The sequence below is a fragment of the Gobius niger genome (genome assembly GCF_951799975.1).
Source record: "Gobius niger genome assembly, chromosome: 8".
Lineage (NCBI taxonomy): Eukaryota > Metazoa > Chordata > Actinopteri > Gobiiformes > Gobiidae > Gobius > Gobius niger.
The window spans coordinates 30,699,701-30,711,749 of record NC_136859.1 but is presented as its reverse complement, the minus strand read 5'-3'; the positions used below and the strand labels follow the sequence as shown (position 1 = coordinate 30,711,749).

The window sequence follows — 12,049 nt, the reverse complement described above, 5'->3', positions numbered from 1 at the left end:
TCAACACTAATGTCTCTTTAATGATGATCCTAAAATGATTTCATTGGGGCTTACACGGAACACATTCTTTCGACTGTAATCTTCACGTTTCAGACGGGATTTTGTTCTGTTTTACTCCGAAAAACTGGGAACCGCCTGTCAGCGTTCCAGCCTTTTCTCTTCACGCTGGGTCACGCCGCCGTCATCAAAGTCTCCTGTTATCAACGCAAACCTCAGCTCCCGGGATCGATCGGCTACTGTTTGAGTTGGGACGGGAGATGACCTCAGCCATGTTGGGTCACCTGGGAATGTTTACTCCATTGATTTTTCTTTTTTTCATGAACTTTGGCTCAAGCTGAACGTTTGAAACTAGAAAGATGGATGTGAAGAGAAACCTGAATGTCAGATAAAGTCTGGTCTCACCACAGTTAAAGGGACTAGATGCAAGTTGGTCATTTTATGCTCACTACTGCCACCTCAGGTCATACGTGTAGCTGCAGCTTCTATATTAAGCTCGTGCATGACGGCACTTTGGGCCCGAAGTAACACCTTTCTGAGTGACAGTGCAGGATTTTAGAGGCAGTTGTGGTGAACAGGTCTGGGCTCATTCTACACATCAGGACATGGCTGGAACGTGTAGGGGGAGGAAAATACTTAATTTTTTAAACTCCATAGTCCCTTTGAAGACAAGCTGTAGTCCTGGAAATACAAATGTCTCCTTAATAACAATAAAAAATGTCTTACACTTGTTTTGCCCTTTCCCAGCTTGACAAACCTCTCAAAGTGGCACACTGCAGTCATTATTCCTTCCTGCCATTGTCGCTGGTAGTAAACTACAATCCATAGACCGATGGCAGATTGGATTTTAAAATATGGGGAGTTTTCTGGCTCCTGTGCGTTGTCACCTCTCCAACCAAGCACCACGAGGAGTAAAATATTGTATTTTCTGTTATCTGCACACTGTTTTATGTCAATTATGTTTAGAAAAAGTTTTTTTTGTTTTTATTACTATTTGGACATGAACTTTTTGTGAAGTGTCCTGTGAAGTTTAGTACAGGCAATAAAAAAGGATCTGTTATAATAAACGGGTGAGGGAGGTGTGAGGTGCAGCGCTGGACTTCTTCTACAGTCTGTGTGGCGCACATGGCGGCGCATCTAGAGGAGCTTATTGGTCATTTTGAAAAATTGGCTTTTTGGAAACAGGGACCCCTTATCAAAAAATTTAAATCCTATAGACACACCCTTCAATTGGATTCAATGTGACGTTACAATAAATAAAGGTCTTACCAAGATATATATAGACACAACAACAACAACAATAACCAGTCAGCTGGTTCAAAATCAATAAAAAGGCTTCATAATGACAACATTTCACTCATAGAGACGGGGCCTGGTGCTCACCTTGGCCCCGCACTGACCCCCCGAGGCTGGGAAGCGGGACAAGGAGGCGAGGGGGGCCTGAGTGAATGAGGAAGCGTGGACGACGCAGAGGACAGAGACACGCAGATGGACAGACTGATAGGGCTGATAAGACATCGTCATGGAGACCGGCCTGTCGCTCTGTCTGTCAGCCACATCCACTCCGGGGCCATTACATGTGAGGCCCCCACAAAGGCCCTCTGTGAGCGAGACGGGCCCATTAGTGTGTGTTCTTCTGGGGGCCCGCATGAGTGAGCGGAGGCCCCTGACCCCGCAAGGCTGTGTGGCACAGACAGCTCTACAAAACTACAACTACATATTGTCTTAGACCAATATCGAGTTGGATGATGTTTACCTTGTGAAGCACTTTGATCAATGGAGGCTGTTTTATATTGTCTATAGGAGAGACATTTGTATTGTTTTGTATTGTATTCACTCAAAAGAAACTGGGTACAGGACCTACACCGTGGGCAGCACTGGGCATCTCTAATGGAGGCTGCTGCAATTTAGAGAAACTTTATTGATCCATAAGGGAAATTGTGTTGTCACTGTCACTCAAATCGCAATCTTTGGGGGGGAAATGGCGCAGAGGTTAGTGCTCGTGCCTACGGCAAGAAGGTGGTCGGACAGATGCCTCACGTCAGTCTACCGCAGGGGCAGCTGTGGCTACAATAGTAACTGACTATGGCGTGAATTAGTAATGACTGTGTAGTGCTTTGAGAAACTTGGTAATGCAGGATTGAAAGCCCGACTCAAGCACTATTAAAAAAAATTAAGAATGTGAAATGAATGCATGTATATTAGTGCATATACAGTGGGGGAAAAAAGTATTTGGCCAAAATCCAATAGAATGTCTATGTGAAACTGACCAAATGCTTTTTTCCCCCACTGTAAATATCTCAGAATATGTACACATTAACAAGTATGAAATATAAAGATAGGACTATGAATATGAAATACACAATATATGCCAAATATGGAAAAAAGAAGCAAAAATAAAAATGTAATGCAGTGTAAATGAAAAATGACTAGTAGACTATTGACAAAATACACTTACTATCACACTAAAACTGCAGCCAGCCACGCTTAAAATCATCAACCTGCACTTTGGCAAAGAAGCATTTGATGTCCCTTAAAACAGAAATAGACAAAACCAACACGAAACTAAAACCTTGATGACGCTCACTACACTAAAACATAGGCCCGACGTCTAGCTTCATGTTTATAACCAGACACTGCTGTTTCCATAATTAGCACAACCTGAGTTTGACCCGGTGTTTCCCGTCGTCTGAGGAAACGCTTCATAACCGGCAGAATAAACAGGATTATTTGATGAAGGTGTTTGCTCGCAATAGCCTGTGGTTCCTACGAAGCGACCGCCACATTTAGCCTCTTTGATGTAACTTTGATGATGCGATGCCAAAAACTCAAGTCGACCCAAATGTGCTTCATCTGCACTTAATCCACTCGCCTGGCTTAACACAAACAACTCTCACAGCGGGAAACACAATGTGCAGAGATGATCCAAAAACAAGACGCACTTAAACAATCTCAGACAGTGATGAAAACCAACCACGTTTTTCGTGCCCGACATTAGCCCAAAAAATCAGGAAGTCGCCTTTAAAAAGCTCCAATCCACACACAACATTTACCTGCTGAAGTGATTATGCGATTGCTTTACGTTAAGCCAAAAGTTTTAAGGAGACAAACAAAGCCTAAATTCAATAAAGTCTAAAGGGCCCTCATGTTTGTGACTTTATTAGAGCGTATGGGGGGGGGGGGAGGATGAAAGGCCACTCACTGCTGATGACTGATAGCACTGAGCAGGCGCTGGCTGATGTCTGTAAGATAAAACCAGAGTCAGGGAGCAGCCAATCAGGAGCCAGGAGCAACGACTTCAACAAATCACGTACAGCCTAAGTACAGGTAATTTTTACGATGAAAAAGCACTTATCAAATTGGAGAAAACTGTGAACAAAGGTCTGTATTGTTCCGACACCGTGCAGTACCTTGGGTGGCCACTAGTTGTTGGCTCCAAATGTGGGTTTTACCAGTAGGTTATAGCTAACAGTAGCATTTACTTTTATTTGAATTGTTTAGTATTAATCAGAGAGGTCACTTCTTTTAAACTCTATTCAGGTAAAGTTAAAGGGACTATACGGAGTTTAAACATTTCAAAATTAAGTATTTTCTTCCCCTAGGATGTTCCAGCAATGTCCTAATGTGTAGAATGAGCCCAGACCTATTCACCACAACTGCCGAGCTTTATATAGAACCTGCACTTACGCAAAAGACCTGAGGTGGCAGTAGTGAGTTTACAAATGACCAAGTTAAGTAAAATGTATTTTCCATTCAAAATAATTTTGGGTGCAAAACAGTTCAAATCTACTTAATTTATGTTTGTTTGGATACTATATGCGGTTGCACGATATTGAAATTCTTTTTTTTTTGATGATATTTTACTAATCCGTTTCCATGCGGTGTCTTCCATTCAATTCAAACACAAATACCTAGTTATTTGTTTCTCAGCAAGTTGTGACCAAAAAAGGTGACAGAAAACACTAAGTCGGGACCAAAATGGGGCTCAAATGAGGTTAGTAAAATATGTGTAGATACCGTCATGGACGACACTTTTTGGGGTATATAAAAAATACACCAAATTCACAGTAAGAAAACCCTTTTTTGAGCAACAGTGTCTTGACTTTTCATGAGTCGACCACACAGAGGGACAGATCGTTTCAAAGCCTGAGCCAGACGGAGAGGTTCCTGCAAGTCATTGGGACCTTCAAGACACTCTGGCCTGAAGCATTTTTACTCCACTACTACTTGCAGACATTCGAAAGATAAAAAAAAAGTAAGCCTCAACTCTGTTTTGTGCCATTTAAAACCCTTGTAATGCACACTCCAGAACAGAAGGTGGCACTGTGCAAACAAGCTGTCAATGTCACTGACAAGAAGAAAGGTTTGTGCTCGCGAACAAGTGGTGAATTTAGGGCGTCATCATTATGATTTAGAAGCCGCAAAGTTATTACTCACAACCCTGTTTTATTAGTATTCGTATTTTATACTTAATTAAGTATTTTCTCGTTTTCTGTGCTTAGCTGATAAGCTAAAGCTATCATTTGGCTGAGTGACTCCTACTTGTAATTGAGTACAATTTTACCAGTAGTGTCTGTACCTTTCCTCATGTAACAAAATCCAGCCCTTTGACCACCAAAAGACAAACTAATTTCAAGTGCTCCAGCCCCAGGTCACATGATTCGGCTTCAAGCTGTTAGCCGGTTAGCACGTTAGCTTGTGTGCAGTGACACAGAAAAGCCCGGTGCGTCTCGTTCTCATCCTCCCAGTGAGCTCACCGGGAGGCCACAAACAGGGGCCGAGGGGTCAAAGAGCACATGTTCCAGGAACAACAAAAAAAAGAGAGTGGCGCTAACGTTTTGTAGCTTAGCTTTAACAGCCGCGACGAGCCAAGACAGCGTGACGACAGGGCAATCTCTTAAAACAAACAATCCCCACTTCAGGTTTCACCGTGACTACGCCGTAAATCCGGGAGACGCGGGGAAAGAGAAATTGAATACAGAGCGCTGGAATTACGGCAGGATAAAAAAAAAAAGTATGCGGAATTGAAGTCAGGCGAAGTCAAGCTAGTGCCATAAATGCTATAAGCTAATTATACTGTTTTTGTGCATCGTTAGCTATGACAACAGCTAACTTACACAACAAGTAGCTGTTGTGTAAGTGGCTTGTTGCACGGTATGGCTATGCTAGTTCCTCTGACCTGAAGTTGTGAGCGCCAGTACTTCCTGTCTGTATTCTTTTCCTATAGAGATTAGCTCAGACCTGCTGGAATAATAATCATATTTTCTAAAGATTACGTGGTGGACAGTGAGTTTCCTGGTAGATGTTCATTTACTGTGTGTTCAAATCTTGATGTAACGAGTTCAGAGGAGACACCTGTGATCATAAAGGATTGATAGTTTGTCTTGAAGCTAAAGGCTAACATGCTATAAAAAAAAATGGAATAAAAATATATAGCGATAAAAAAATTAAAGTAGGACAAGATGGTTTATATGCAGATTAGTTTATATTTGAGGCACTATTTCAAATTTTATAATAAAATAAAAATATAAATGAAATTAATGTTAGCCTTTAGCTTCAAGACAAACTCACTGATCCTTATAAACATAGACGTCTCCTCTACGGAAATATTTACACTGTACAGCAACTCATTCACCTGAAGTAAGTGATCGTCTACCAGGAACTCACTGTCCACCACAGAATCTGTAGGAAATACGATGATTCGAACGAGTCTAAGCTAATCTTAATGGAAATTAATACGGACAGGAAGTACTAGCGCCCACAGATTCAGCTCAGAGGAACTAGCGTAGCCACATTGTGCAACAAGCTAATTAACCAAGGTCAAAGTAATTGGTTTCATTACATGAGTAAAAGTACAGATACTACTGGAGTGTGCATTTTAAGGCTTTTAAAATAACAAATCACGGATAAATAAACAATTTTACTTCTCGGAGCCTTTACAATATTGTAGTGGAGGAGGAAGTGCCGCATTTCGAGCCGTTATCACTTCATTCACAACTTCAAAAACATAGAAAAAAACCCTGATATGAAATCTTTCCCATTGAGAGAATTCCCTGCTCCCTCCACCACACCTCTGGGTCAGGACGTCCCGCGGTGTTCGCCCTGTCTGCTGCTGATAAGAACCATAAGGACCATAATCTACTGTAAGGCCTGCATACAAATATTAGCCTATACTATCAATGCACAGGCCGCCACTGGAGCGGGAAGTCAAGTGTGGAAAGCAAACACGGGACGCAGAAGTCACCGAAGTCAAAGTCACAGCGGCCTGGCGGGACAAATCTTTTGAATCAAGGATAGACTGTTAATTTGGACTACAAATCTAAAGTGTGAAATTGAAAATAGGCACATTTAGGAACAGAGCCAATGTTACATCTGTTTGCTTTAAGACAGGGGTGTCCAAAGTGCGGCCCGGGGGCCAAATGCGGCCCTCAGACCAATTTATGGTGGCCCTCGGCCTCATGCTGTATCGGTACACATCACCAGAGATGGACCTTTTTATTTGAAATGTAATAATTCTATGCAATTCTAGCCTAACAACTAACATTTTATTGTGAGACAGAGCTGGCATGAAGGTTTTAAGCTTAAATAAAGGTATGGGGCACAAATTAAACCTCTGCTACTCGAAGGTTTTGCGGCACTAACTACTGATCTATGGCCTTTCACCCCGTGTACACTTCAATATGCGGCCCCCCATGAAAAAAGTTTGGACACCCCTGCTTTAAGAGAAGGTTTTTCTTAGTAAATGGACATACAAAATACAAATAGGAATAGTGATTTTAGGCTAAATACTGATTATAACTGAATATATACACCGATACAACCCCGATGGTACTTCTTCTTTACCATGTGAGCCACTTTTATGTAACAAAAACCGCAGAGAGCGACTAATACTTCAATGACGCAGCAGCGAGGTGTTCCCCTTGAGTCTTACCAGGCACACACAGGTGATGCAGGGGTTGTCGGTGATATTCGGGATGTGCAGCACCTCTCCTTCATTGTCGCAGCTCGCCTCGGTCCCTGCGGGGAAAACAAAACAAATGTCAATGAGAAAACACGGACCAACCCATTGTCTACATCCGCAGACGTGACTTCAGCCGTTAAATAAACTGTATTGATAGAAAAGAGGCCAGCGCCAGGAGCCGGGCTTATACAACGAGTGTGGCAGGTCTGTTTGTTCAGCTAATTAACCTTTGACATTTACTTATGGTATGGCACATTACTTCCGAGCGTCCTACTTAGATAAACGGAAGGAATTTGTTTTGCAAGTGACAACTGTCCACAAATATTGGATCAACCTTTGAGCCCGTTAAAGATCACTTTTATGGTGCAAACGATTGGAAGGAATCGTCACAGGTTCCCTTCCCAGGCTTGGAAGACAGAAATATTGACGTTCTGATAAAGATATTTCAACACAATTCAAGAATTTAAATTGAATCTTGTCCCTATAGGAGACTGGTGTGTAAATGTTTTCAGATTCTGTTCAAAATGTATCTAAAATGCGACTTACCAAGCACATGTTACAATGTAGAAAACCTTGGGTGAGTCACCAAAAAAGGGCTGGAGAGTTCCCGAGCTACAGGCTGGAGATCCAAACCAAAACATGCACAACAGGCTAATCTTCCAGCGGCTCTGGGGCTGTGCAGAGAAGGAATTTCTTTGCAAGGACAAGTATAACTTTCTGGCCCCATATCTGCATTCTATTTTCTATTAATGCAATAAATACATCAAAAAAGAAACATATATTCTAAAAGCAGACATTTGTTAAAAGAAAGAAGGAAAAAAAACACACTGGAAAGCCTTGGACTCGTGTTGTTGGACTCGTGAGTTCAGACTTCAAATTTGGGTCGCAGAACCATATTCAATGCATGGGCCACGAGCCTTTTCACAAGCACAAAGATGCCTCGTCTAAAATGATTGATGCTGATTTCAGCTTTGGCTTAGTCAGTGTTTAAAGTGACACATTACACACGATTATATTTAAGATTTTGCTAAAGTTTGTTCCCAGCTTTCTTTAGTTTGACCATTTCTGTGATGTTTCTAGCTTCACTTCCTTATTGGACACTGACAGGAAGTGACATAGATAGAGGTAAACAATTTTAAACTGTTGCCATGCCAACCATGTTCAGTCAATGGGAAATGAGTCGAACTGCTCTGGAACTTTACCTCCTGTCAGTAGCTTAAAATAAAATAACTTTTCTACTTAATTATTAAATCGCTACATCACTGAAATATAATGATAATGAAAACTTACAACAGATGATATTCATGTAGTCATATTTTCAAAGGCATTCAAACCTGTCATAAGCACTTTAAATCCACCACATCCTGGGGAAATACATAATTTGTTCAGTATCATTAAAGGCACACTGTGTAAGATTTTGGATTATACTGCTGCCAGCAATGCAAAACATGCCCCTAATTACCAACTTGATTGGAAATACTATTTCTGCGGTGGGTATAAGAATGGATTGGAATGAAGACCTACTTAAATCTCTTATTTAGCTGCCTTTACTCCATCATCTCCATGGAGACGAGCAGGAGAAGCCCCGCCCCCAGTAAAGTTACAGCTAAGACGTCACTAACAAACCGTTGACAAGCTCCATTGACAAAGACGCGGCTAATCCGTGTCCTCAAAAAGCGCTGCGTAAAATATGTATGACAGATGAGGGACAGGAGTCTAGTGTCCAACCCTCGAACCCGATCCCTATAAAGGGCCGCTTTGAGCCTTTGTTTGGGTCTGCCCCGTCCGTCCGGCTAAAAGACACTTTAAACATCAGCAGCCCCAGCCACTGAGTCAGTAAAAGGTAACATGAGCCGCGCAGAGGAAACGGTCCCGAAAACAAGGCTTTATGACGCAGACCAGAGGCGCACGCGGACAGGAGCAGACTGCTGTAAAGACGCTAATCTAAACTTCCTCTCCGCGAGCTGCAGAGGTGAGCCGAGGGCCGGGACGGTATAGACCAGCGGGGTCATGCGAGGTAACAAGCGACCCCCATTAACAAAAAAAACCAGGCTTTCGGGGACATAAATTTAGTAGGTAGTAGAGTTTCATTTCTCTTACTGTGCACTTGAGCTTCATTGGGTCTAATTTAAACAAAAAAACATCGATCACGGCCACAAACTCATCCTAACACAAGTGACATTGGCTTGAAATGAGAATATTTGACCTTGATTTGAGTGTAGTTAAATTATCTAACAATGTTTAACCGAGCAAATTTTCTCCAGTTCAGCTTTACCCAAATCTACAAGCTTCTCGATTGCAGCTTACAGACTATAGGCCAGGGTAACGCCTCATTTGTGTTTTATAGTGTTGCTTTTCTGGCACGTTTTTGCTGATTTTTGACATTGTTTTGATGCATATGCATCACTTTTTTTGCCTCTGTTTTTGTCACTTTTTGGTCCTTTTTTGTCATGTTTAGGTCCTTTTTTGTCATGTTTTTGGCCCCTTTTTTGTCACGTTTTCGTCGCTTTTTGGTCCTTTTTTGTCATGTTTTTGTCACTTTTTTGTCACTTTTTTGTCCTTTTTTTTGCCATGTTTTCATCGCTTTTTTGTCATGTTTCTTCGCTTTTTGGACTGTTTTCGTAGTTTTTACGTCGTGCTTTTCGTTGTTGCCCCGTTTGAAAGTTAAGACCTTGTACTTTCTAAAAATATGTGTAAGATCCGTGTGAGTAAAAACTTCCAGATGGACGGCAGTGAAGTCTTTTTCCACTTAAACATTTGATAAGAAGAGTTAATCAAATCAAGGCCAAATACACCGACAGTAGCTCCATCTTATTTGTGCATGTTATTCCCTGTCTATGATTGCAAGTACATTTATGATGTTATGGGTAAAAAAAAAGAGCAGTTTGTCTTTACGAGTCTCTTAGTGTCACAGCCTGTCAGTCAGAATCACAGGGCAGATAACTCCAGCAGCTACAAGTGATAAAGAAACAGTCTACAAAGCGCACCTCATCCCCTCACCTTAGGGACCTCTGTCATTGTTATGGAAATCACACACACACACACACCTCTAAATTAAATGAGGTCCCATTTGAATCCCAATGCAGCCCTCAGCATAAACCAGCATCATTCAAAACAGTAGATAGAGACTAATCACATAACAAAGCACACTGATCCAAGAACTATCATTCAAGTTGGAGGTAATATGTCTTTGCCCCCAGGGAAAGATCAACTCAAGACTTGGTGGGGCAGTATACAGATTTCAACAAATATGGGACGTGATCTAACTGGACGGGTGGGGGCAAAAGGTTAGATCAATGACTGCGCAGTACAGGTCACAATATTCACTCATAGTGGCTCGTGCGCATGCCTCTGTATCATGTGAGTGAATCCCTATGCATCGCTCCAGGGCCGCGCTCCAGCCTGTGATCAATGTTTTCTTTGTTGTGGCGATGGAGTGGCCCCCGAAATCAGTCTGTGCGGATCCCATTTTCAGTCACGTTTGGGACAACTCATTTAAGACTCAGTTTTCTCCATCAAAGTACAATTGTTATCCAGAAAATGATCACCTGTCCCTCACCTGTTGCGTGTATGCCCCCTGTCCCACTTTTTCTACAATCTAGAGTGGATTGTATAATAGAGGGGATGGTTAATTTTACATAGAAATCATATTATCCACACTCCTTTGCTGTCCGAACTTTCTGGGTTGGAATATTTCTCAACCTGTTGCTTTCCCTATATGTGTTATTTGAGCAGGATTAGCAAATTAAATCCCCCCGTGGCTGCCTTTGTCGAAAACAAGTTTAAATGTCTCACTTTTCCCGACTTTTTGTGGAGATCGATCGTTGCCTTTACGCACGGGGCCACTGTGCGCAAAGACGGACCTCTCGTTCTGTGCGTAACCGGGCAAGCGAGTTTTGGAGACGACACTCCGCGGGCGACAGACAGACTCAGACAGACAGAGGGAGACGCGGTGGCACCACGGAGACCCATTCATTCATTTCCATTTATGACTTTTTAACACAGGAATCAATGGGAATGTCTTTTTACGCACGAGATGGGATTAGCGATTACCGGCCCGATCGATCAGTGTTTACATTTCTTTCTTCCCCGATACAAATCAAGCAGTCACCCCTTTTGACTCCGGGTGACAACTGACACGTCTGCAAGATTGATTCAATCTGTTTTTAAGATGAAGGATGTCATCTTCTTTTTTGAAATAGCGTGGATGCTTTGAAGCTTTTTAATGTCTTTAACGGATTAGGTTGTTTGAAGAACTTTAGGCGAGTTTGTTTTGTGCCAAAAATAAAACCCATGCTCCAATGCGTAAATCTAAACTATTGCGTACATCTAAATGGAACTCTATCAACAAAATCAGGCCGTAGCACAAATAGAATAGAGTAGATTGATTTCAAGTAAAATTAAAGGCGAGCTTTGAAGTGGCACGCCGGCAAAGGCATTACGCCACGCCGCCCTTTAACTATATTTTTACGCACTTGAAAGTGACCAAACGCTTGCCTTCTTCTCCCCCCCACCACCACCCAAAAAAAAACAAAAAAAAAAACCTGCCACTTTTAATTAGTATATACTCGAGCTGTTCGCGCTGCTGCAAAGTTTCCGGATCGGCGCCCACATCACAAAGTTGACAGCGCCTTTTATTTGGCTCAAACGCCACAGAGGCCCGAGCCTGCGCTAAGTGCCGGGGATGTGAGCGCGTCGCCCTTTATAGTCGCTGCAGCAGCGCAGATTAAAAAGCCATGTTTGCGACGTTACCTGTAATTAGCGCGGAGGAGGAGCGCGCCGTTTGGAGCAGCAGCACGCACCACAGCGCGAGCCCACAGGTGGAGCGGAACATCCTCGCGTCTTGGAAGAAGGAGAAGAAGAAGAAGGAGAAGAAGTTGAAGAAACAAACGGTAGGATGGTCCAGAAAGGTGCTTTAGAAGAAGTCCGGGGAGCGCCGCATCGGAGCAATTGGTTAGTGCCGCATTATCATGACAAAGGCGCGCAGACACGTAGGAGACAGCGGCATCTCGTGAGTGCGTGTGCCCAAAACCGGCTGTCTGGAGATGGAGATGGGTGCGCACGTGGAAAAAAAACACACAGTCCGTGAAA

The 12,049-nt window shown here is 42.6% G+C and overlaps 1 protein-coding gene across 1 annotated transcript in view; it reads right to left on the bottom strand.

Annotated features, from left to right (window-relative positions):
• The window catches only part of bmper (BMP binding endothelial regulator), a 44,155-nt gene extending 32,357 nt beyond the window's left edge, over positions 1-11,798 (bottom strand). Inside the window, exons 1-2 of the mRNA XM_079561895.1 lie at positions 11,711-11,798; positions 6,929-7,014 (exon numbers count right to left, since the gene is read on the bottom strand). Coding sequence (XP_079418021.1) covers positions 6,929-7,014; positions 11,711-11,792 — 168 coding nt within the window. The 5' untranslated portion in view covers positions 11,793-11,798. The remainder of the gene's footprint in view (positions 1-6,928; positions 7,015-11,710) is intronic.
• Positions 11,799-12,049: the final 251 nt, after the last annotated feature.